Source organism: Danio rerio, chromosome 10, assembly GCF_049306965.1.
Source record: "Danio rerio strain Tuebingen ecotype United States chromosome 10, GRCz12tu, whole genome shotgun sequence".
In the NCBI taxonomy this organism is placed as follows: domain Eukaryota; kingdom Metazoa; phylum Chordata; class Actinopteri; order Cypriniformes; family Danionidae; genus Danio; species Danio rerio.
Window position 1 is genome coordinate 14840010 of NC_133185.1, and position 27270 is coordinate 14867279.

A 27270-nucleotide genomic window follows, 5' to 3' on the forward strand; every position below is an offset into this window, starting at 1 on the left:
TTATTGAGAATCGATAACTCAAAGACCCGCGTTGACTGAAAGTCAAAGATTTAACAGGCTGCCAGAGCGTTTAAGTGGCCACAATACCTCTGTCTTCCTGCAGGCCTTCAGATCGGGTTGCTGCGTCTACAGTTACAGGCTTTTAAGATAGGAATGATTACAGTTTTGTTTGGGCAGAAAGGATACAGTTACTCTTTGTTTGGGAATGAGAGGATCTGGGAAAAAAAAAAAAAGCTTTGCTATGTTGGGTTTTTGGATCTGCGCCTGAGGGATCGTTCAGAGAATTTAAACACATTTTATTTATCTGACGGACACAGTTCGACACTTCTGTTGAGGAGCATAAACCCAGGTTTGATTTCAGGGCTCCCCGTATAGACCAAAAGAGTCTTTTTTTTTTATTTACGCGACACCAAACACTGCTGTGTTGGAGAAAAGGTGAGGTGTAAAAAAAGAGGAATTGTGGAAAATCAACAGATGAAGTATGGGTGTGTTATATAGCCGATCTGAAGTTTAGTGACAGTATCAAGTTTGATGTTTTTATTGGTAACACTTTAGAATAACTATCCGTAGTAACTAGTTAATAGATCATTAATAAGCTGTTAGTAAATGGGTCATAAGTGACTGAATAATAGTTGAATAATAGCTATTAGTTTGTTAATTATTTATAACTGTGCCTTATAGATAAACCAGTAGACAACTTACAAGCTGTTAGAAAACAAGTTGTAAATGACCTGTTAACTGTTTTTAATGATTTATAACTATACCTAATAAATTAGTAATAGATCAACAAGCGGTTAGTGAATTACTTACTAAAGACTTTGTAAGTATCAGTTAATAGTTTAAAGATGTTATTAGGAGTTTATTCTAAAGTAACTATTCTTCATTTATCAACTGTTAGTAAAAGAGGAATAGTTGCAGCTTTAGAATAATATCTCCATAACATACATAAGCTAATAACTAACAAATGCCTAATATATTAACTCACACTTTACAGATCAGTTGTTCATAGTTTGTTAACCATCTACTAATACCAGTGAAACTTTGTAGAATAGCAAATAGATGGAAAAAGTTCAAGCTACAAAATTTTGATGTGATATATAAAATATTTGTACCTTAACCTTGTTTCACTCATAGACTTTTCTGTGTGCTGTATTTTACCAAAGAAACTCCACAGATTAATTCAATTCAATTCAATTCAGCTTTATTTGTATAGCGCTTTTACAATGTAGATTGTGTCAAAGCAGCTTCACATAAATGGTCATAGTAACTGGAACAGTGTGGTTCAGTAACTGGAACAGTGTGGTTCAGGTTTTAGTGTTTAAGTTCAGTTCAGTTCAGTTTAGCTCAGTTCAGTGTGATTTAATCATTACTGAGAGTTCAAACACTGAAGAGCCAATTCATCGATGCGTAGCTCTACCAATCCTGAACCATGCGAGGCAGTGGCAACAGCGGAGAGGGAAAAAAAACTTCACCTGATGGGAGTGAAGAAAAAAAACCTTGAGAGAACCAGACTCAGTTGGGCACGACCATTTTAATTTCTCCACTGGCCAAAAGTCTTGTGCAGAACTTCATTCGTCGTGGTTTAGGCTGGAAGATGGCCTCAGCGAAGACTCGTCTGTCCCTGGAGCGTCGCTGTAATCAGACTCATGTTCTCCACTCCCCACGACCATCAGCGCAGCAGCAGCTCAGGATATGGCCTGGTCCCGGATATGGAATCCTTGGGATCATCACGTCGCTGGTCTTGGATCCAATCAGTGACTCCGCATAATCTGAGGACCTCGGGATGAGTATCCCCAGGTGAAAATAGAGAATAAAGAGAATAATTAGCGTAGCTGCTGTTCATAGTGTATATAAGCAAGATGTAGAAGCCAGTGTGGAACCCGCTAGGTGATGCATTGAGTGTATGCTTTACTAAACAGATAGGTCTTTAATCTAGTTTTGAACTGGGAGAGTGTGTCTGAGCCTCGAACGTTATCAGGAAGGCTATTCCAGAGTGTAGGAGCTCGACCTCCTTTACTTGATTTTGCTATTCTAGGTACTACCAGAAGCCCTGAATTTTGAGATCTTAAAGAGCGAGTTGGTTTGTAGCGAGACAGAAGGTTGGTTAGATAAACAGGAGCTAGATTATTTAGTAGGGATGGGAAGATTAATCGATATGTATCGATACGCGGTCATGCGCGTGCACGATGCGAGTGCATCGGTTGAGCAGCAGAGGATGAATGAAATTTTGGAGGCAAATCGAGATGCATCGGTTTTTGCGAGATGCATCGGTTTTTCCGAGATACAGCTTATTTTTTTAATATAGAATGTATTTTTTATTTATTTAACAAGTGTTGTCAACCTGTTTTTGGCGCATAATTTAATCGACCTACATAAAGTAAGCCGTAGCAACGGATTTGCGGATGTGTACACTTACACTACAACTCAGTGTATCAGGTGTGCGGATGAAGCTAGTGGTGCGCCCTCAGAAAGCGCGAGAAGCAAAACAAACATTTTATTCCCCACTGAGTTTTAAATCTAAAGTATGGCAACATTATGGATTTAAGGATGGACGACTTGACAGGACAGATGCAATTTGCAAAATGTGCCGCGCATCTATAAAATACGCGGGCAGTACGAGTAATCTGAAATCTCACTTGAAGCGGCGCCACAGTGTTGTTGTGAAAGCATTTTCCAGTGTTTCTACATTCCCGGCTTTCGCACTGCTTGAACTGTAGCTACCAGCTCCAAAAGTGGTGAGAAAAGCATTGCAAGTTTTTTTTTTCCATGCGCAAAAGTTTTGTGCGCTCTACGCCAATAACGGATGTTATTGCATTGTTCATCTGCAGGGCCGGAGCAAGCTGAACTGCTGCTCTAGGCAGAGGACGATCACGCCGCCCTCAACCCCAATGTGAAAACGAAAGTGACCGGTAATGAAAATGAAGTGACGTGTCGCGGACCTCTATTCTGCCGCCTTATGCGCGGATATAACTGAGGACGCGCGGGTGTCGCGGACCTCTATTCTGCCGCCCTATGCGCGGATATAACTGAGGACGCGTGGGTGTCGCGGACCTCTATTCTTCCGCCCTATGCGCGGATATAACTGAGGACGCGCGGGTGTCGCGGACCTATATTCTTCCGCCCTATGCGCGGATATAACTGAGGACGCGCGGGTGTCGCGGACCTCTATTCTGCCACCCTATGCGCGGATATAACTGGGTGTTGCGGACACCGCCCTCTCTATACTGCCGCACTAGGCGGTTTTAAACACCTCCTCCTGTTAATTTTTATTTAATTATAATAATAATAATAATATTAATAATAATAATGATAAAAATAATGGGTGTCACGGTGGCACAGTGGGTAGTTTGACCACCTCACAGCAAGAAGATTGCTGGTTTGTTATATTTTTATTAGCCTGTTGTTTACAGTGACAGTGATGTTTCAAAGCAGCATAACACTGCTAGTTCACCACCTTAAGTTTTGCATAATCAGTGGCAAAATATATCTTTGTAAAACTTGTTTTCATAGTTGAAAAGTTAAAACACAATTCTTGTTGTGCAATGCTCAACCTTTATGTTGAAAGAGTGCAAATATATATTTTTTAATATATATTGCACTTATACATTCTGTTTATCTTGAAAATACTTAAATAATATGTGCTATAGGTTCTAAAATGGCCCTCTACTGTAAACTGACACTCTGGCTTTGAGAGAAAAGCCAGTTTGTAAAAAAAGTCTTGGTTTTGCTTGGTTAATAAATAATCAAACTCATTCAATGGCACAGCATCCTCTTTCACATAATCTCATAAACTTGATTTAATTAGTTAGTGCTGAATTATCGCATTGTATCGTGATATGGGTGTGAATCGTATCGTGTCGCATCGCAATATGTCATAAATGTATCGCTAATATATCGGATCGTATTCTTTGTATCGAGATGCGTATCGGATCGGCATTATAGCTTAGATGCCCAACCCTATTATTTAGAGCTTTATAGGTGAGAAGTAATATTTTAAATTCAATACGAAACTTAACAGGCAGCCAGTGTAGGGAGGATAAAATTGGGGTTATATGATCATATTTTCTAGACCTGGTCAGAACTCTGCCTGCTGCATTTTGTACTAATTGAAGTTTGTTAATAGAGGATGCTGGGCAGCCAGCAAATAGAGCATTACAGTAATCCAGTCTCGAAGTCATAAAAGCATGGACTAGCTTTTCTGCATCTGAGATGGATAGCATATTTCGTAATTTAGCGATATTTCTCAGATGAAAGAAGGCAGTTTTTGTGACATGGGATATATGGTTTTTAAAAGTTAGATTGCTGTCAAATATGACACCCAAATCTTTTATAGTAGAGCTAAAGCTAACTTTGTATCCTTCTAATTGTAAATTGAGTTGCGAGATCTGCTGTGTGCAAGATTTAGGCCCAATAAGTAATAATTATGTTTTGTCGGAGTTTAAGAGAAGAAAATTGTTGGTCATCCAGTCTTTGATGTCTTTGATACACTCAGTTAGTTTAGAAAGTTCAGACGTCTCGTCAGGTTTAGTTGAAATATATAATTGAGTATCATCTGCATAGCAGTGAAAGCTGATCCCATGTCTTCTAATAATGTCTCCCAGAGGTAGCATGTAAATTGTAAACAGTAAAGGGCCTAAAACTGATCCTTGAGGCACCCCATACTTTACTGGGCAGATTTGTGAAGGCTGTCCATTAAGATTCACAAACTGGTAGCGGTCAGTTAAGTATGACTTAAACCATTGTAGAGCCTGTCCCTGGACACCTGTAGACTTTAAACGATTTATGAGGATATTGTGGTCAATGGTATCAAATGCCGCACTAAGATCGAGTAAAACTAATAGCGAGATGCACCCTCGGTCAGCAGCTAAGAGTAAATCATTGGTTATTTTCACTAAGGCGGTTTCTGTACTGTGGTGATCCCTGAAACCTGACTGAAACACTTCAAAAATATTGTTCGTCTGCAGAAAAGAGCATAATTGAGTGGAAACAACTTTTTCTAGTATTTTAGACATAAATGGAAGATTTGAGATAGGCCTATAGTTAGCTAAGTTGTTGGTGTCTAGTTGCGGTTTCTTAATAATAGGCTTAATAACAGCTAGCTTGTAAGAGTTTGGAACATGGCCTATAGATAAAGAAAAGTTGATAATGTTAAGAAGAGGTTCTCCTATAGCAGGTAGCAGCTCTTTCAGTAATTTTGTTGGAATTGAGTCCAGCATACACGTAGCTGGTTTAGAGCTATTTATAATTTTTACTAACTCTTCATGTTCTATGATTTTGAAGCAGTGTAGGTTATTATTATGATTTAATGAAATATTTACAGGATTTGGAGTATAAGCCGGTGCAGAAAGTTTGGCATCTTCTATTTTTTGTCTAAAGCCTTCTATTTTATTACTGAAAAAATTCATAAAGTCATCACTACTAATTTGCGGTGGAGTAGTTTGTTCCAAGGATGACCGATTATTTGCTAATTTAAAGAAGGTGTTAAATAAAAATCTAGGATTGTTATAATTATTTTCTATCAGTTTGCGCAGGTGCTCGGTCCTGGCAGATTTTAGAGCCCTCCTATAGCTGGACATACTGTCTTTGTACGCAATTCTAAAGACCTCTAAATTAGTTTTTTTCCATTTACGTTCCAGGGCGCGGGTTGCTGTTTTGAGCGTACGAGTATGACTATTATACCATGGTATAGTTTTATTCTCTCTAGCCTTTTTTAATTTGATGGGTGCCACAGTATTTAGTGTGCTAGTAAAGATGGCATCCATACTGCTGGTTACTACATCAAGATCATTTGAGTTTGCGGGTGCATTACGAAATAGAGAAAGATCCGGTAAGTTATTTATAAATTCATCTTTAGTTGACGGAACAATAGTTCTACTAGGGCGGAGTATTGGAGCGGGTTTGCTGATTTCAGGTAAACACAGCTTATATAGTAAGAGGTAGTGATCTGTAATATCGTCACTTTGTGGTATAATGTCTACGTCAATAATCTCGATTCCATAAGACAGAATTAGATCTAATGTATGCTTTAAGCGATGGGTTGGACCCACAACGTTTTGCTTTATCCCAAGTGAGTGTATTAAATCCATAAACGCGAGCCCTAATGTATCATTAGCGTCATCTATGTGGATGTTAAAGTCACCTACAATTAGCATTTTATCAGTTTTGACTAGTAAGTCAGAAATAAAATCAGAAAATTCTTCCTGGGTCCTGGGGGTCTATATATGGTGATTAAAGCGAGAGATAACAGGTTTTTGTATAGTATCTGGAAGCTGAACATTAAGCGATAATACTTCAAAGGAGCTAAACCTAAGTCCGTTTCTCTGTTTAATATTAAGGAAATCACTAAAGATTGATGCAACTCCACCACCACGACCAGTTTGACGAGCCTCATGTTTATATAAGAATCCTGGAGGAGTTGCTTCATTTAAGCTAATATAGTCATTTTGTTTCAGCCAGGTTTCAGTGAGACAGAGTGCATTAAGATTGTTTTCTGTTATTATTTCATTAATGATAAGTACTTTAGGTGCAAGTGACCTGATGTTTAGGAGACCAAGTTTTACGAAATTTGTATTTTCACTTTCTACTGGTTTTTCTGGTTTGATTCTTAATAGATTTTTTCTGGAGCACACAGTACGTTTATTTCTTAATCTAATTAAAGGGCACATATTTTAGCCCTTTTTTGAGATTTAATACTAATATTATGGTTCTTCTGAGTGTGCCAATATAGGTTCAGATCAAAACGCAATTCAGATATGGTTATTATGCTGTGTTAAAATGTGTAAATTTAGAGGCGTGTACACGGGTTGCTGTTTTGGGGTGTGTTGTTTAACATGATAATGAGTTTCGACTGCCCGCCCAACGTAACAAGGGGGCGGAGCCAAGAGCGCGTCTGCTTTGTGCACCGTATCACAGAGGCAGACAGTAAGAGTCATTATGAGTGAGAGGAACACAATTCAACCCTACATATATGACCCAGACTCGGACACAGATCAAGCAGAGTCGACTGTTGAGGAATCTATAATCCGAATGTGCCAGAATGTGTCAGAGTGGTACATACAAAATAACAAATGTTTTTGTATACTTTTACAGCCGCTATGTAACTATGCATGCGCAATCCGTAATTTGTTTGATAAAGTTCGCGAACGTCATGCGTTACGTCAAACACAGACAAGACATAAAGATATCCACAGAGATCAATTTTGCATTGGTATGATTTATTCGTAATTCATGAATATTGACGTTGACAAATATTGGCAGGTGCTTGTGTGGCAATTGTGAAAAAATGCCAACTGAGGCTGAAAATGTATGCTGCAGGGAGATACCGCAGGTAAATTTCCAGTTTATGTTAACGTTGCTGCTCTAAAGACATCGAATGAGATAATAAACAGCATAACTGTGTCGTGTAATAAGGTTAGAAGACGAATGGATCAACTGGAAATGCAACCATCGTGCATGACGGAGCATCCAGGAATGGATCCCGTTTGCTTCAATATTTATTCCTTGCAAAATGCATCGAATATATACAAAGCAGACTATGGTCCCCTGCGACTTCGTGGAGTGCAAAAGTGAGTTTAAATAAATAGAAATAATAGCAGGTTACCTTGTTCATGATCTGCATGCTCGCTTTCTTTTTAAGCACATTAACGCTGTGTAGTCAATACAATAGCGATAAAGTTGGTTTTATATCCGCACATTCAGAAGTCCCTGTATTGTTTATCATGATAGTTTAAACAATCGATCGTATTTAGCATGCAAGTATGACTTGTAAACAACATTAAAATTATCTACTTGACTGTAAACAATGTTGTACTTTGTCATTTGCTGCTAATTCGATTTCCCTATTTTGAATTTGCAAAGAATATTTTACTGAAATGATACTATTAAGGAGAATGTCCGAATATCTGAATATAAAACCAACTTTACCTCAATGTCAATAAAAATGAAATACGTACCGTTTTTTATTGCTGCTATTTCTGAGATAACAATTTGAATGACTTCATAAAAAGCTGAGTAATGCATGTACTTTTTATTGAAAAATAATTTTAAATTCACTAAACATTAATATATAAACTCTTAAAATATATAAAAATCAGTATGGCATAGAAACATCAACCCTTCAGAAAAGATGCTTCAATTCCTGAGTCATATAAAAACTTTATATTGAAGTATAAATTAAAATGTGATTGGCAAATATAAAATGTATCCTTTTGAAAATATAAACTCCAAGTTGTCACTTTGTTGAATGAAATACAATTGTCCATGAACATTAGAAAGTACAGTATATCTACAAACACATACAAACATATCAAATATACATTGGCAGTTGAATAAACAAAATATGACTTCTGAAATTTTGGTAAAGCTAGTTATTTTATAAAAAATAAAAATGTATATGTGATAACTCCCAAGTTCAAATTGTAGTGCAATTTCTAAAACAATGTTTCATTATTATGTCTCTGTTAGACAGTGCCGCTTTTTGGCTTATCGGAGCTTTGTGAGCTGGTGTTGGGGTTTCCTCGGGCGGAGAGTCCGTGTTGTGATTCCTGCCTGTGTGGTGCTGAAGATTCGAAGACAGTTTCCTGAAGAGCAGGGCAGCTATGTGGGTTTTAGGATAGCTATTGATTGAAGCGGGTCACCCTGCTGGAGATAGCCTCCTCCATCTCAGGTCGATCGTAGGCTGATGATAGAGCAGGTGGTATGTGAATTCCCAACACTTCATCAACATAGGGTGATGGGTCCACAAACACTTGGTTGAAGATGAGGTCCAGCAGCTCTTCTACATAACCTGTGCAATATAACAGTTATCTCTTTAGTAACTTAATTTTGTATTTTGAGTAGTGAGTTTTCATTGTGAATGTAAAGTGCAATTATTTTTTTTATTTATTGAATTATTAATAATACTATAAACATTTATATACATACCGAAAGTTTGCTGTGTCTTCACTTCTCGGACCCTATACTCTCCTTTCTTTGCCTTTGGAAAGGCAAGCTTGTAAATAGGTTTACCAGTTGCTGATGTGGCCTGGGGACGCCCGGCATTTTCATTGTAATGAAGTGCAGCCAAGTACAACCTAACAAAAAGAAAAATGTAAATGACGTACCATGACAAGACTGTATAGTATTGTAAATATTAATTTCTGATCATTGGCTTTACCTGCATAGCATCCCCAGAAATGGGAATACCACATTTTTGGGTGCAAACCGCAGTATGACGCTGTGGAAAGCTTCAACAGTTGACGTCTGGTGGTGAGGACTTAGCTTGGCCACATCCTTCAATATTCTCTTGTTAGCGAGAACTTTCTCCAGCTTGTAGAATGGCATCGTTGCTAAACAAGCAAAAATTTAAGGTATTAGAGTCGAAATCAAAAACAAATCTGAACAAAGAAACGAGCTCTGTTTTGCATTAGTTTTAATCGCAAAGAATATTTTATTTGTCTGTATACAACTTACCAGCCGACAGCCATTTGTTCTTGTCTCTGCTTATCCGTTGCGGATGCAGACAAGCCGGAAAATTGGGGTCTTCATGTACATGTTTGTCTTGTACATGGTTTAAGATAGAGGTCCACTTTGCCACTCTTTCAGGACCTGTTGTGGATGATGCAGCAGTCCAGTAGATGTGGTTTTTGATGCTACGTAACCATTTACGCAACTTCTCACACCCCTTTATCTGGCATATCTTGTCCAGTTTTTTGGAAATTCCTGGAAATTAAAGAAAAAAAGACATCAACACAAAAATAATAATAAACATGTAAGAACTGTAAATAGCAATTTAATCTTAAGTAAATTAATAACTGCTAAATTACATACCTTTCTCGATATGCCACACATCGTAAAACTGAGTGACATTTCGATCCCTGAGATATTTCTGTATTTGAGGATGTCTGTCTGTGATGATGCATTCCAGACGAACACCGCGGGCATCCAACAGGTCAAGGCTTCTCTTTAGGCCTTCTTTTTCCATATGGTAACTGCCACCCACCTCATTACTCTATAAAAATTTAAATAAGGTTAAAAAAAAAAAAAAAAAAAAAAAAAAAAATATATATATATATATATATATATATATATATATATATATATATATATATATATATATATATATATATATATATATAAATAAATCACACATTTTCAATCCAAAATATTATGCTAGTTCACATAATACTTTTCTGTATTACCTGGACTAACTGTAGGTCGACCACTGTGTTAGTTGCAAGGTCCATCATTGTATAAATCCCATACTTGGCCGAGTGACCTTCAAGAACAAACCGTACATAATTATTCTAAACACATTTTTGGAATAATTGTAATGTATTTCATATTTATTTTTTTTATTAGACTGTATTGAATTAGAAATTAAATCTTTTGACTAAATACCTGGGGAGTCAGCCCTCATATCTCCTCCAACAATCACATTCTCTCTTCGACTGAGCTGTTCTAGCATTTCACTCTGCCAATTTCTCCACTTGTGGACAATAGCAGGTTCAATGCAAAGTCTTGCATGACGGCGAAATGAATTATATTTAAAAATGTGTAGTTTCATTGCAGCAAATACCTGACAACAGAGAGGAGAATTTTTAGTACAATGTGCATGCACCCTGTGACAAAATTTATATTATGTTTCTAAAAGAAATGTAATAAATTTTGATAGATAATTACCTTTTCAACTACAAAAAATGATGCACCGCTCAAGTAGACAGCAGCAGAAAGATGCAGGTTGCCAGCTGGAGTACTACCAATAATTGGCTGACTGTTCCATTTTCTTACAAACTCGCAGTGTGGGCAGACTTGCTGTACGCTCAGAAATGTCCCAAGCCTTTGTGACTTTACATCACATCTCCTCTGACACACTGGGCAGTCACTGAAGAGCTCCATGAGGCATGTTTCATAGACAATGAACTTGGCAATGTTATGAACTGGGCATTCTTGGATTCTGTAAAAATAAATATACACATTAACATAATAAAAAAAATGATGATGAATGTTATGATGACAATACACAATCTTTCAAATAATTTACATAATGCATAAACTCACGACAAGTCTGTTGGTTCAGTTGCAGATGTGCATTCCTCTGCAGGGTCAAATGTCACATCCGAGTCTTGGGCTATAATTTTTGACTCTGTCAAAGTCTCTTCGGCTGCTGCTTCTTCTTCCTCCTCCTCCTCCTCCTCCTCCTCCAGCTCCAGACGAGGTCTTTTTAGTGAAGGTTTGAGGGGTGTCGAAGTCATAAACGCAGTAGAGGACGCTGATGGTACAGTCAGTTCAAAACTGGATATTGTTGTCTGGACACCTATAGTGTAATTTTATGATTAATCTCATTGCACGTTTATAAAGATAATAAAACACGTTTCTAATGCAGCAACTTAAAATAAACTGAGAAATTTTAACTTACTTGTACTCCTGCGTTTAGCCTGAAGCGTCCTAAAAGACAACTGGGTACCAACACTGTGTAAAGATGTGTGAAAAGTTTCTGTCTGGCAAGCAACATCCACCTTGTTGCTCTTTGTCGACATCGTGGCCTTTGTAAGAAAACATACATGTTTTAAAATGACCTTTATTTGATTAAAACATACCGATCTTATTGTAAACAACTGCAGACCACGTGCAAGTACAGTGAAAAAAATTACAATAAACATCCCACATACAAAACAAACTTTAGCTGTAACTTAGTCAGTGATAATGTTTTATTACAATGTTTAATTTTTTCTACGGTTTCTGTTTCTGATGGCTAAAACCCCTTTATGTACACATTACCACTTAAAGCTTTGAGTATTTAGACTGTTTTAGAAAAGCACAATAGCTGTAAACGTGCAAACATCCGAAGTAGCTTTAGCCGCAGATGCTATTTATTTCTGCTTAACATTACAGTATACACATTACAACAAACATCCCACATAAACAACAAACTTTAGCTGTAGCCAGTACTGGTTACTGCTTTATTACAATGTTTATATTTTCTATGGTTTCTGTTTCTAATGGCTAAAAGCCCTTCTTGTACACACTACCACTTATAGCTTTGATTATTTAGATTGTTTTAGAAAAGCATAATAGCAGTGAACACGTGCAAACAAACATCCGAAGCAACTTTAGCGGCTTTTAACTTTTAGATGCTATTCATTTCGGCTTACGATTACAGTACAACAAACATTTAACAACAACAAACTTTAGCTGTAGCCAGTGGTACTGCTTTTTACAATGTTGCTATTTTTCTACGGTTTCTGTTCCTAATGGCTAAACCCCCTTCATGTACACACTACCATATGCAGCTTCGAGTATTTAGACTGTTTTTGAAAAGCACAATAAGAGGTAAACACGTGCAAACAAACAGCCGAAGCTACTTTAGCCGCAGATGCTATTCATCGGCTTAACATAATTAGAATAGTAAGGCTAGAAGTACATAAATTGTAATACTTACTTGAAGTGAGACAGGATCACGTATTGTAGGAACTGATCCAGTTTTCAAAAACAATTTACTCGCGAATCCGGAGTTATATTGTCCCGCGTTCTCGAGGCAGTCTACGCTAAAGTGGTTAGCGCAAACATACAACAGTTTTGGTACATTTTCAGGCACCTTGTCTTCAAAGATAAAACTCAGCCACTTAAGCCTCTGTTGCTCATTTGCAGGAAGACGGTGAAGGCTCTTGTGCTGAGCCTTACATCCTAAAATAGCACAAGGGTGTTCTCTCGGTGGCATCGCTTCGACGTTCACGCTGATAATGGCGGAAACGGCAAACTCAGGATATGTTAATACGCGCAGCTGTCAATCAATTCGGTGGGCGGGGGGAATCGCACACCTACGTAATGGTGCGATCGATTTCAAAACAGCTCCAATTGGCCGACCCTTTTTTTTGTAGTGAAATTGAAAAAAAAAGACTGGGTGTGTTCATATCACCCCAGTATGATGGTCTATACACTATACCAACACACAGATCTGTCCAAACAGCTTGAAAAGAAGATTTTTTACAATAGGTGCCCTTTAAGAACAGACACAGTCTCTATAGGATTCGCCAGATATGCGTTACTGATGTTTAAGTTGGGTGAACAAGAGTCTAGGTGGCTATAGTGTGAATTTTTAACTGCTAGTCAGATGGTGCGAAGTAGTCTGGAGATGTTGTCCGACAGGAGTTCAGCTCCGGCTCGACTGGGGTGCAGGCCGTCAGGACGGAAGAGCCTAGGACGCTCCCAGAAAAGATTCCAGTTATTAGCAAAGAGCAATTTCTGTTCTTTACACCATGTTATTAGCCATTCATTCAGAGCTAAAAGTCTACTGAACCTTTCATTTCCTCGGCGGTAGGTAGGAAGCGGCCCAGAAACGATGATCTGCGTGGCGGGCGAGGTGCGTCGAACCGTCTCGATCAGGCTCCTGAAGTCCTTCTTCAGGATCTCCGACTGCCGGAGCCCGGTGTCGTTTGTCCCCACGTGGAGGACAACGGCACCAGGGCTCTCGGCAGCGCCCAGGATGGTTGGAATCTGTGTAGAAATATTTCTCACACGGGCACCAGGAAAGCAGAAAGTACGTACTTTATTACCTTTTGAGGAGGCGGCACGGACGTGACGAACGATCGAGTCACCGATGATGGCCACATCGGGACCCGACTCGCGGAGAGGGGAGAAGCGGTTCTCCGTGGAGATCTCGAACACAGGAGGAGACGTTCTGCCCCGGGATCTGGGAAGCACCTTGCGCGGCTGCACCCAGGCGCCGTGGTAGCTGGGTGTCGGCGTGAACGACGCCTGGCTGAGCCGCGCCCCGGTTGCGCTGGGCATGGACAGAGAAGGACGCGGGGTTGAGGTAGAGGGAATGATGTGGTTGTAATTTCCACGTACCTTAGGTGATGAGACGGCCTTAGCATTAGGTACAACACGAAGTTGTTCCCGTAGCCGCGACCTTCTCACCACCAGCGCGCGAATCTGGGACTCCACTTCTTCCAGCTCCAGCTCCAACGCCTCCATCGATGCCTCTCCTGCACACAAGGACAGAGACGGAAGCGACATTTTACGGGGTAAAGAGCAAAGCCAGTAAGTCAAAAGTGTATGAGAAAAGAGGTCGGTAGCTTTAGCTGACCAGCGGCGCTAGCAGGCTAAAGCTACAAACAACAGGCGGATGCTCAAGGGACAGACAGTTTTTAAAGCAGTTTTGTTTGTATAAATGTATTAAGGGTTTGGTCACCCTGAGTAGGAGAGACAAATACTTAGCGAATGAGGAAGAATTTTATGATTAAGATTTAAATTGCGAGTAAATAGCAAGTCCAAACTTCAAGCGCACACAGTGTGTGACCGAACGGAGACAGTGACGCCAGTGACGTCACTCGAGATTAAATGTTGAACCCCAACTCTCCCCCCTAAAACACACACACACACACACACACACACACACACACACACACACACACACACACACACACACACACACACACACACAAATTAAATATTAATTGGCATTTGTATTTTTTTCATTATTATAATTATTTTATTTACTTCTTTATTTATAATAGATCAGGGATTTTATTTATTTATTAATTTATTTATTTATTTATTCATTCATTCATTCATTCATTCATTCATTCATTTATTCATTCATTCATTTAATTATTTATTTATTTATTTATTTATGCACACAGGGTACACAGGGTTTGAAAAAGTATTAAAAGTTTATAAATGAATTATGAGAAATTTAAGGCCCTTAAAAGTTAATAAGAAGTCTTAATCGTGTTTTTACAAGATCTTAAATGTTGTTAAAGTATTGTCCAAAGTGTTTGACAAAAAAGCATAGATATATTTATTTACCTCCTAATGTTAACAACGACTGGTTAGATCCACACAATTGGTACAGGCCGGGGCATGTCCAGCCAAGCTCCTCCTGGGGTGATGCCACGTAATTTGTGTGAAGGTGATGTGATGCTCCCCCACATGTAGCGAAACCATAAAGCAAAACAGATGCCAAAAAGAAAAAAAATACGTAAGTTTGCTTACTCCTGGTTGGAGAAAGACGAGTTCATTTGATGAAAGATTGATGTGACTCTTTTCAGTTTCATAAGGTCCTTTTACAGTGAGTGTAATTCCTGCACACCGTCAGACAAGCACTAGTCGCTTTTAACACATGAGATAGGGATCTTCTGCTGTCATCTTTAAGGTGCGCGTGCTCGTGTTTCAGGTGGTGTGGCTCTGGAAGGCAGGGGAAGGGACTGTGATTCAGTGATTTATGCTAAGCTGTTAGCATTGTTTAAGATCACCTACTGCACCTTTAAGTTACATTGTATCTACATGCCAACTAATTCTCATTAGATAATAAGTAGACTGTTAGGTTGGGATTAGGGTTGGGGTTAGGGTTAGTGTAAGTGGACATGTAATTGCTAATTTTCTTGCAGTCAGTTAAATGTCTGTTTAGCAGCAGTATCAACAGATATTAAGCAGACCGTCTACTGATATTCAAAAAGACCATCAAAATAGTGTTAACAAAAATATTGTTTTGTTTCCATATATATATATATATATATATATATATATATATATATATATATATATATTTTTTTTTTTTTACAAGAATTTGTAGATATTTGGACTAGAAACAAGAAAAAAAATCCAAGTAAGAAAAGCATCAATATCTGTCCAACTGTTTTACAGAACACTAATAGACTATACATTTTATACTATATAATTAATTCTTGTAAACCTTGTAAAAAAGTAACATTACTCTTGTAAAGCATGATGTCATGTCTACAACATTATGCGATTAAAAATTAAATCAGGAGGAATTTCACCATACATCTACAATCATTAGGATTCCCCCAAAACATTAAAGTACATCATTGCCTGAATCCACGTTCAAAGCCATTTCTCAAAGCCATCACAGCCAGTTAAGATGAAAGAGCTTCTCTCTAACTGTCTGCAGTGTTTCTCTCCTCTCAATTTCTTTTTTTCTGAACAGCATGAAATGCGTTAAAGTAATTAGCGCATTATGATATCTTCATTTAATTAAGGGTTGCTGAGGGGACAGACTTATCAAAAAAATAAGTCCCTAGCAAATAGACTTAGAAACATTCATTTGACGGTTACAGCGGATTGCATCAGGACTTCAGTTCACCATGCAAGAAAATACATTTTCTGCTTGATTTGTACTGAAAAGTAAGGTGAGATGTAACTGTTTTGTTCACAGCTCCGTCTCCTATAACCGTGGTGAAGAAAGGCAAGACGACGAAGAATAGCATCACGGTGTCCTGGCAAGAGCCCGATCGACCGAACGGCATCATCCTCGAGTATGAGATCAAATACTTTGAGAAGGTAAAGATTGAGGAAAAAAATTTAAAATTAAAAGGGGTAGTTTACTAAAATATAAACGTGTTTACTCTCCCTCAGTGGTTTTAAACCTTTACAACTTTCTTTTTTTCTGTTATACGCATAAAGAAGCTATTTTGAAGAAATCTCAAAATCTGTCAACATTGACTTCCATATATGGAAAAATACTATTGAAGTAAATGGTTACAGGTTTTAGGTAAATGGTTACAGGTTTAACAATTCCCTGTAGGATCTACAGTAACATACTGTAAATCAATTACAGCTAAAATACTGTATTTACATTTACAGCACCATTTATCTTGCTGTGTGTATTTACAGTGTTGTATATCTTTACTATAAAATATACAGTAATTTTTACAATGCAACTTTAAAATAATGTAACATATCACATAACTGTCCTTTACAGTAAAATACAGTTCATATTACACTAAAATACTGTGTAATTTACAAAAATCATTAGCAGTGTACATCTAAGACAATGGTGTGAAAGACTTTGAAACCTTACAAATTACATCACATGCACGTGCGCACGCACACACAAACTCAGAAAAAAAAATCTAAGAGTGTCAGATCTGACCTTGACATCGACTTTTTGTGGTCAGTAACCTCTCATTTGCTTAGATTTGATTAGTGACCTAGAAAGTTGCACTTTGTTTCTTGTTCATTTTACTTTGTGTTCATATGTTTTAGCTTTATTAAAGTCTGCATGCCTTAAATTGAATAGTTTTCAGTTTAAAATGCCATAGATTTTATAAAAGTCAGCTTTTTACTGTTTTTAAAGGGATAGTTTACCCATAAATATTTTTAAAAATCCTATTATCTTTTACTTATCCTTCCAGACCTGTTTGAACACATAGAAAGATATACTGAAAAATGTTGGGTCACTATAAGCATTGTCTTACATAGTAGTAAAAACAAATCCTGGAAACAAGAAAGTTTGCTGCCATGCCATGGTTCAGCAGGCAAAATGATATTAGGCAGCGCCTGAAAATAGTTCTCAGCACTACCAGTTAGAATCTGCTTAATATCATTGTGTCTGTTGCCTTGTTGGTAGGAAAGTTCCTTGATTATTACGCCAGAATGAGAGTAAAATTCCTAGACAGTTATGGGCCTAGAAAATATCAGGAAGAATCAGTTGTAAAAAAACAATCAACTGTTTAACTCTAATGCTGTGTTTACACCAAATGCAGAACATGTGAATAAATCACACTATTTGCAGGTAAATAGACTCAAACATTTTGAGTTTATTCGCTTCAAACATGCGTAACATTCACCTCTCAATAGACCTCGATTTGCTTCATGGGCAGGGCTTCTGTCTACCTGGTGACTCTAGCTTTGTTGCTAAATGGCTAATATGGATTTTATTGAGAGAATAGCTGTGTTTATGTGCTTTAGGAAGACTGAAAAACAGCGTATATTTGTCTGGCGCTGTGTCTGAGTGCTAAAGATCCTTTCAGAAGTGCACCCAGTTCTATGAGTTCTATGCTAGTTCTATGAGTTTATCAACTCCTTCAGAAATTGATGAGGCTTTCAGCTGTGCTTCAGACTGAGACGAGCCCAGTTTGATGAACTGATGTCGGTGTCTGCAAGATAATTTTCCCTCAGGACACCAACAACAGGCACTACATAATTATCATGCCCTTACAAGTGCAAGCTCATGATTGGTTAACCTGGTGTGAATGTCCTCTGAAGTTCAGATTTTCCAAACTCGAGTTATTGCACGAAACTCGAAAAAGCTGAACTCGCACCGCTTCATTCGCTTGAATCGTGTAATTCACGTGAAACTCAGTGCATGATCTTACCTGCCAACATTTGTCTCTGAAAATCCAGGAAATCGGAGGGTGGGTTGGGGGACGTGGTGGCTTGTGTTGGAGTGAAGTGTCTGTATAACACAGCTGAGAACTAGATTAGAAACTGTACTATGCACCGGGTGTTGTGTGGGCACTGCGGTTGAATACTATACCAAAGTCGGCAAGCCGGGGATGTTACAGACTGTACAAAAGTACAGAGGGGGGCAGGGGTGAAATTGTGGGAGTTTTCTGGACCCATAACAAAATGGGAGTGCGGCAGGAGATGGGTCTGGAATAGAAAAGACACGAAGGAAAACCGGAAGTAATACCAGTTATGTGCAGGCTGTCTATTTGCGTCTTTGCATTAACTTAACATGTAAATCATTTACTCTTGATGCTTCCTTCCTATCTGGTGTGAACACAGCCTAAAGTAATTGTAAAGTGAGCCTATTTTCAATACAAAGTAAAGTGTTCCTTTATCAATGTACTGTATACCACGAAAAAAGTCAAACATCTGCCCAACTGTACGATTTTGAATAAATGATGTCAGTTATTCCTCTACTGAAGTATTGTTACCTGCAGCATGTATTTCAGTGGGCGTCTCATCAGACCACCCCACTGGCGACAACCCTCACAAAGGCTGAAACTGAATCTCCTCAGCGATCGCCATCTCTGATTGCTCCTCACCTTGCAGCATTTGCCGGTTGCTTTGTTGAGCCATTTAAAATCAGAATCTCACTGAAAATGAGCCTCAGCTCTTCATGACCTCAGTGTTTAGGAGTGTTCTGTGAAACCCTGATACCAAGCATTTACAAAAAGAGAAACAGCCATGACTCCCCACACCCGGTCATATGAAAGCTAATGGACAGAGCACTTAACACCGGGTCTTTAAAACAAAGCCTGTGAAGACCATGAAACCGATCCTTCTCTGCTGGCCTCGACTCACACACTTTGCGGTTTTCTCTTGGGATGGAGGGCCATAATCCTTTTCCCATTCTTTCTCTGACTGTTTTTGTGTTTTCTGATTGCTCTATAGGATCAGGAAACAAGCTACACAATCATCAAGTCAAAGGAGACGGAGGTTTTAGTGGATGGCCTTAAACCTTCCTCTGCATACATCTTTCAAATCAGAGCACGCACCTCCGCCGGGTACGGAGGCTTTAGTCGCCGATTTGAGTTTGAAACCAGTCCTTACTGTAAGTATCCCATGTTAATGTTTAACCTGAGTTGAAGATCAAAAGCATTATAAAATAACATATGCACTGACACCATATATCTGTTGAGAAACTTAAAATGTTGTAAAAATTTTGTTCTGTCTGCATACTGAGTGAATGTAAGATACAAATTATTCCATTTAATCAAACAAGAATTATATATTTTTAAAAATGCAATAAAAAGTCCCAAAATGTAACACATTAATCAAACAATTAATCAATCAATCAATCAATCAATCAATAAATAATGTTTGCATTCCATCTACTAATAATGCTATCAACCAACTAATCAATCAATCAATCAAGCAATCAAGCAATCAATAAGTCAAGCAATCAGTAAATAAATCATGTTTGCATTCCATCTACCAATAATGTTATCAATCAACCAACCATCTTTCAACTTTTACCCAAATATTTTATTGGAATTTTTTATTTTTTCTGAACCAAGTGTGCCGCAAGCTTGCGTTTGAGTGAAGGTCTTGGCTGTCAGATCGCCCCCTGGGGGCTGGCTGCAGTACAAGTCATAAAGCCTGCCTCCTCCGTGTTAATGAATGAGACTTGAGCACAAATAAAACAATTAAATACACTTGCAATAAAATGTCCCGAAAGATGGTTGTGGTCGTTTAAGGCACTGATTATTGTGCTGAAATAGGTGCAGATCTTCCTTTTTGTAAACAGTTTGTTTTTAGCAGTAATTTATTGCTGGGCGTGTCTTTGTGATTGACAGCTGTGATTGACAGTTTCTCAAAGCAGACTGTCTGAGCTTGGGCAGGAGACTGAAGTGTTATTATTCGATTTCTGTGTTACTGTGTCGAGGCAGATGCGGCAGCCGAGCGAGCCGACGCTGCCGCATGCGAGCCGGAATCGGCCCGCGACGCCGCGAGTAGGTTATGTGTGCTGCGGCCCGGAGAAGGCGTGATTGAATCTTCATTATATAAAACCCTCACCTTTGTTAACTTATTACAACCATTTGTGTTGATATAACAGCAAACGCAGGCTAAACGCAAAGTGTACTGAGTTTAACCTTTGAATAAAAATGCAAACAGCATACATCGCAAATATTTAAATAAAGGACAAAATAAATAACAATAAACCTGTATTGATTGCACAAGTATTAAATAAAAATAAAATGGAATAAATTTTGTAGTGCACTAGAATTAGGAATTTCAATATAAAAATGACAATAAAACTGCACAATAAAATAAACTATTTAAAGTACGGGGAAAATACAGGTGGTCGTTAGCAGTAATTATTTTTATGTGTCTAAAATAATCTTCACGTTGATCTCCTGTAAGGTTATTTGAACTTGCTTTACAGGACGTCTCTGCATTTTAAGTTTTGTCATGTTATTAAGTAATCTACTGAATTTGCTGTTATAAAACATTATAAGGTTCTTGAAACCGAATCTTATATAGCCTAATCGAGCTGTAAATGTTAGATTTTTTTTTTTTACATCATTTACTGTTGGCGTTTTATTTGAAAACCTTAACTAAACATTAAAATGAATGTAAATTCCTCATTACCAGATATAATGAAGTTATCGAATAAACCAAATGAAAGGGGAGGCAATAAAATTAAATAAATAAACAATTTAAGCGAAAATCAATAAACAATATACTAGCGATGTTGCAGCAGATGGACATTGTATTAATAGTGCAGTGCAAAAGTTTTTTTTGCCCAAATTGACAAATTGTAGGGTTGATATGTGTAAATATCCTGTTGATATTTAGTAATCTTGCTGTATTTATCTTCTAAACGCACGATTGTTCCCGCCTGGTAAATTGTTATGGTGTGTAGGCTATATTTTGGGTTCTGTTGGTTGCTAATTAAAAATAAAAACCTTTCTAAAAATGTACGTGTTGTTTATATGTTATTGTTCACATTTTACAAGTGTTATTTCTACCCCCTATGAAGATAATAAATACCAACAACCCTGTTATAAGAGAATATATTATTTGTGCTCATATTAGTCTAACTCAGGCTAGAGTGTATAAAAGATTGTTTATTTCTGCAGTCCTGCATGTATTGCTTTTATTAAAGCATAACAGCTTACATCACACCGTTTTTAAACGTACATTATTCAGCGTTTTTAAATGTAAGTGCTTCTATTTACATCAGCGAGCCTTTGTAGTAGTGCACATACCGGCAGTCAAGTGAGAAGTGCGAGGGGCGTGGTTGATTTTACATAAAGTGTTTGGTTGGAAGCTCGATTCCGCTCATTTTCGCTGCTCCTCTGGCTCCATCAGACAGTCCTTCTGCGCATGTCCAGGCACTAATTTCAGCAGTCTTTTGAGACAGTTTGTGCCCGTCAAGCAGGCGTTTTGCCCTCAAGGTGTTTAATGGGAAAAGGGGCTGTCGCGTCATCCATATTTTTTACAGTCATTGATCTGAACTCCTGGGCCATTGATCTTTGATAACACCACCAACGCCCTGTATAATGATTTTAAATGTATCCTGGACAGTGCTGACCTTATCCAATATGTTAATTTTCTTACACATTCCAAGGGGCATATTCTTGACCTTGTATGTTGTTCTGGTGTTGCCACATCATAAGTCTGTACTTTTTAATGTCTCTGTCTCTCTCTGGGAAGAGTAAAACCCTCACATTCTTTCTCTTTTCGCAATATAAAGAACATTGATTATAATATCCTTGACGAAATGATAAACCATTCTTACAATCATTGTATCTCCACTTCTACTTCTGACTTGATGCACTTTTATAATAATAGCCTGTCTCAAATATTGGATACTGTGGCCCCTATGAGAACTCTCACCATATCTTATACCAACCCCTCTCCCTGATTTACTCCTGAACTGCGACATCAAAAAGCTGTAGGGCATCGCCTGGAATGACTCTGGAAAATCTGGTCTTGAAATCCATAAGCAGATGTATTTTGACCATCTTGCCGCTTACAAGACTGCAGTACAAAGAGCAAAATCAGCTTACTACTCGAGTCTTATTAACACTGGACTCTCGAACTCTAGGACCCTGTTCTGTACAGTTGGTAAACTCTTGAGGTCACATGACTCTCTTTCACTTGCCCCAACTAAGTTTGTTCTTTACTCCAACTTTCTCTGTGCCAAGATTGATCAAATTCATCAAGGATTGCTTACATCTGTTTTATCCTCTTATGATAATCATTTATAATCATATTCCTTGTACATGCTCTGGTTACATCAAGGATAGATTTTTGAAATCCCCTCCTATCTGGTATGCCTCTTAACCATCTTCACAGATTACAATTAATCCAGAACTCAGCAGTTAGGGTAGTCACCCGCTCGCGAGCTTCAGAACACTTAACTCCAATTCTCTTTCACTTGCATTGGCTTCCTGTTCTTTATAATGCACAATATAAAATTATTTTATTAACTTGCAAAGCTCTTCACTACCTGGCAACCGATTATCTCTCTGATATTTTCACTGGTACACTCCTCGGCGCTCACTGAAGTCTTCTTCGGCTGAACTGTTGTCAGTTCCAAATTTTAAGATGAAAACATTTAGTGGCAGGGCTTTTAGCTGCATAGCACCACAGTTATGGACTTCCCTGCCGTTAGATATTTGTCATGTGGACAATTTTAAATCCCAGCTTAAAACCTTTCTGTTCAGGATTGATTTTAATGATTTTCTGGATTAATACTATGTTTTTTTACTCTTCTCTCTTGTTTTTATAATGTGCCTGTGACATACTGTAAGGTGTCCTTGAGTGCTTTAAAAGACGCCTATAAATAAAAGGTATTATTATTATTATTATTATTGTTATTATTATTATTATTATTATTACTACCAACCAACCAACCAACCCACTAGTCAGTCAATCAATTAATCAACCAACTGACCAACCAAGCAACCAACCAACTACTCAATCAATCAATGAACCAGTCAATAAAAAATAATGTTTGCATTACATCTACCAACGATTGCTAAATGCAGTAAAAAGTCCTAAAATGTAGCACATCAATCAATCAATCAATCAATAAATCAATCAATCAATCAATCAATCAATCAATCAATCAATAAATCAATCAATCAATCAATCAATCAATCAATCAATCAATCAATCAATCAATTATCTAACCAACCACCCAACTAACCAGTCAGTCAATCAATCAATCAATCAATCAATCAATCAGTAAGTCAGTCAATTAATCAATCAGTCAATCAATCAACCAGTCAGTCAACCAACCAGTCAGTCAGTCAGACAGACAGTCAGTCAATCAATCAATCAATCAATCAACCAATCAACCAACCATCCATCCAACCAACTAACCAGTCAGTCAATCCGTCGATCAATTAATCAACCAATAAAATTCCCAGGGTGGCACGGTGGCTCAGTGGTTAGTACTCCTGCCTCACAGCAAGAAAGTCGTTGGTTTAAGTCCTGGCTGGGCCAGTTGGCATTTCTGTGTGGTGCATGTTCTTCTCGTGTTTGCATGGATTTCCTCTGGATGCTCTGGTTTCCCCCACAGCCCAAAGACATGCACTATAGGTGAATTTGGAATTTGGAAGAGCATTCACTGTGTAAAACATATCCAGGAGTAGTAAATATACTATGGCTATTAATAATTAGGAATATGACGATTTATATAACATATTAATCAATCACTCAATCGGTAAATAAATATTTAATGTAAAGTTGTCACAGTTTGACAAGAATAAATGAAGAAAATGGTCAGATGGTTCTTTTAAATTAATATCCTAATTGTGGTAGGGTTGTTAGGGTTTGTTTGGGCAAGTTACCACCAAAATTATCTGTCTATTTTAAAACCCTTTTCTCAGTCAGAATTATGAGAACAGAAGAATTAAGAAGTTTAAACTTTTTGTAGTTCTGTCTTTGTCAATATTCTTTCACATATTATTTCCTCGATATTGCAACTGTGCTTCTCACAATTGCATGCTTATAGGTCTGTCCCTGTTTAGGCATTTTGCTCACCATGTTGAGCTTTTTATCTCACATCTTTGAATTTCCTCCCAGAATTACAAGTTTGTATCATGCAATTAGGTAAATTTTTAACAGGCTCTAATCCCACCCCTTTTTGTTGTGGTGTGTGTGTTGCAGTAGCAGCCTCAAGTGAGCAGGGTCAGGTGCCCATCATTGCTGTCGCCGTGACTGTGGGCATCATCCTCATTGCCTTGGTCACGGGTTTCCTCATGAGTGGCAGGTAAGTCTCAAGCAATTTATAATAAAAATATGTGTGGCACAACAACTGCTCAGTAAATAGTACTCAGTAAGTTCTCAGTAAATTAAAATAATTGACAGTGAGTACCAACTAACGTTCGAGGTTACAGAAGTAACCCTTCGTTCCCCGAGGAGGGGGACGGAAGTGCTATTAAGTGGATTTGATCTTTGTGAAAATCCACGAAATGGAAGTATTCGGATGAGAAGCCGCTTGTCTGGAGAGTATTGAACGGGCCAATAAATGAAATGAATTGGCAGCGTAAGCTTGCGCAGGTGTGCTGCATTGCCAATTATCCCAGCATATAAGCACACCTGGAGCGAGCAAACGCCATCCTTTTAAGCTGAAAAGACTTTCAAACAGCTAAGGGACAGTCATTATGGCGACGTAGTATAGCACTTCCGTTCCCCTCCTCAGGGAACGAAGGGTTACTTCTGTAACCTCGAACGTTCCCATTCGTTTGGGAAACTTCAGTGGTATTAAGTGGATTTGATCTTTGTGAAAATCCACAAAATGGGAGAACTATGGAAAGCTCCATAATGACTGCACCTTACCAATGCCCCCGATGAGGGGATAGTTAAGCAAGCGTGACGCACCCACATCATGGGAGGCGCGGTCCTCCAATGTGTCCCTGGCCCTAATTTATCCTACTTCAACAGGAGTCTTACGGAATTAGATTTATTTTTTGGGAAGTCGTGAGCATCTAGATAATTCTAGGAAAATACGACAGTACGTTGGGAAGCGTGCAATCCCGATAGGGAGGACGCTGCGGAGGCCATCCGTTACCCAAAGGGGGATAGATGGCAGAATTTACATATGGACTAGCCCTAAAAAGGGGGAGTACGCATACCAAAAGAGTGGTTAGCGGAGAGGGAAGACACGGGTCCGCCCAGGGGGGGGACTTAACCGTGGCAGAATAAGCATATGGGATCGCCTAGTGGGGATCACGCATAGCAGGCACCTATACCCAAAAGCGGGCTGACCAGCAGGCAGACCTACAATGTAGTGAGCCAGCAAGTGACTCCTCCGCTGAGTCAGTGCTGGGGGCCACGGGGGAATCTGCAGGGCTCACCTGACGGGGAACTTCACTGACAGATAAAAAGGCGCACGTATCTCCGTGTTAAGGAGAATGGCACAGCAAGCGTGTCTCAACACCCTACCGAGTTGTTTCCTCAATCACCAAAGGGTTACCTAATACCCTTGAGGAAACCGGCTCCACTCGCAGATTGTAAAACCTTGCAAATGTGTTGGGTGTCGCCCAGCCCGCAGCTCTACAGATGTCTGTTAGAGAGGCGCCGCGTGCACGCGCCCAAGAGGATGCAACGCTCCGAGTGGAGTGTGCACACACTCCCGGGGGACACGGCTGACCTCGACTCGAATAAGCGAGTGAAATGGCATCCACAATCCAGTGGGATAATCTTTGTTTTGATACGGCACTTCCCTGCTGCCGACCGCCATAACAGACAAAGAGCTGCTCAGATGATCTAAAATTCTGAGTACGGTCCACAAAAATGCGCAGGGCGCAAACTGGACAAAGTAAAGAAAGGGCTGGGTCTGCCTCCTCCGGGGGCAGCACTTGCAGGTTCACTACCTGATCTTTAAAGGGGGGGGTAGGAACCTTGGGCAAATAACACGAGCGGGATACTGATTCGAGTGGCTCAACGGGATCTGCTCGCAAACTCGTGAGAACGAGGGCGAGATCCCAATAGGGCATGAGAGGGGGGCGAGATGGATTAATTCGCCTAGCACCCCTAAGGAACCGGATGATGAGGTTATGCTTTCCCACGGTGCTGCCAGCTACCACGTTATGATAAGCGGAGATGGCAGCCACGTAAACCTCAAGAGTGGAGGGCGACATCCTGCTGTCCAGCTTCTCTTGAAGGAAAGAGAGCACAACACTAATCTGGCAGTTTTGGGGGTCTTCTCTGCGAGAGACGCACCATTCAGTGAATAGACTCCACTTCAGGGCGTAGGCGCGCCTCATTGAGGGGGCTCTAGCCTGAGTGATGGTATTAACCACCGCAGTCGGTAGGTTACCTAAGTCTTCCTCGCGTCTAAGGACCAGACGTGGAGGTTCCAAATATCGGGGCGAGGGTGCCAGATGGTGCCCTGTCCCTGAGAGAGTAGGTCCTCTCTCAAAGGGATCCACCAGGGGAGGGCCGTCGCGAGGAGTGAGAGCTCTGATATCCAGGTCCGGTTGGGCCAAAGGTGCGCAACTAGCAGAACCTGTTCCTCGTCCTCCCTGACCTTGCACAGTAACTGCGCGAGCAGGTTCACTGGGGGAAACGCATACTTGCGTATGCCCCGAGGCCAGCTGTGGGCCAGTGCATCCGTGCCGAGAGAGCCCTCGGTTAAGGAAAAAAACAACTGGCAATGAGCGTTCTTGGGGGAAGCAAACAGATCAATCTGGGCCTCCCCGAATCGCGCCCATATCAGCTGAACAGACTCGGGGTGGAGTCTCCATTCTCCACAGCGTAACAGCTGTCGTGAGAGCGCATTGGCTGCACGATTGAGTGTGCCTGGAACGTGAATGGCGCGTAGCGATTTCAGCCGCGGGTGACTCGAGAGGAGCAGACGGCGGGTGAGCTGAGACATGCGGCAAGAGCGCATACCCCCCATGCGGTTGATTTACGCCTCCGCCGCCTTACTGTCCGTCCTAACCAGCACGTGTTGCCGCTCCAGCACCGGTAAAAAGCGGTGGAGAGCGAGGAACACTGCCAACAGCTCTAGGCGATTGATATGCCAATGCAACTGGGCACCCTTCCACAGGCCCGCAGCTGCATGCCCGCAACACA

General features: G+C 39.6%; 3 protein-coding genes across 5 annotated transcripts in view; 1 reads left to right on the forward strand and 2 right to left on the reverse strand.

The window, feature by feature from the left end:
• Window positions 1-14307, reverse strand: part of LOC137496564 (uncharacterized) — a 251045-nt gene extending 236738 nt beyond the window's left edge. Inside the window, exons 1-2 of the mRNA XM_073914484.1 lie at window positions 14269-14307; window positions 14122-14171 (exon numbers count right to left, since the gene is read on the reverse strand). The gene's annotated coding sequence lies outside the window, so the exon portion shown is untranslated. The remainder of the gene's footprint in view (window positions 1-14121; window positions 14172-14268) is intronic.
• The window catches only part of epha5 (EPH receptor A5), a 214681-nt gene that overhangs the window by 123000 nt on the left and 64411 nt on the right, over window positions 1-27270 (forward strand). The window contains exons 6-8 of one of the 3 annotated variants that reach the window (XR_012386171.1): window positions 16157-16281; window positions 19123-19605; window positions 23508-24460. Coding sequence is in view for 2 of the 3 variants with exons in the window: in XM_001338028.9 (XP_001338064.4) it covers window positions 16157-16281; window positions 19123-19282; window positions 24358-24460 (388 nt within the window). In the remaining variant the exon portion in view is untranslated. The remainder of the gene's footprint in view (window positions 1-16156; window positions 16282-19122; window positions 19606-23507; window positions 24461-27270) is intronic. The other 2 variants (XM_001338028.9, XM_021479281.2) reach the window with 2 other exon arrangements.
• On the reverse strand, window positions 8012-14307 carry LOC555422 (uncharacterized). Its single transcript, XM_021479282.3, has 11 exons — window positions 12419-14307; window positions 11396-11522; window positions 11038-11293; window positions 10660-10933; window positions 10378-10555; window positions 10179-10255; window positions 9808-9988; window positions 9451-9699; window positions 9155-9326; window positions 8923-9071; window positions 8012-8785 (listed from the first exon to the last, which is right to left on the reverse strand). The coding sequence occupies exons 1-11, from the start codon at window positions 12695-12697 to the stop codon at window positions 8616-8618; spliced, it is 2112 nt and encodes a 703-aa protein (XP_021334957.1). The 5' UTR covers window positions 12698-14307; the 3' UTR covers window positions 8012-8615.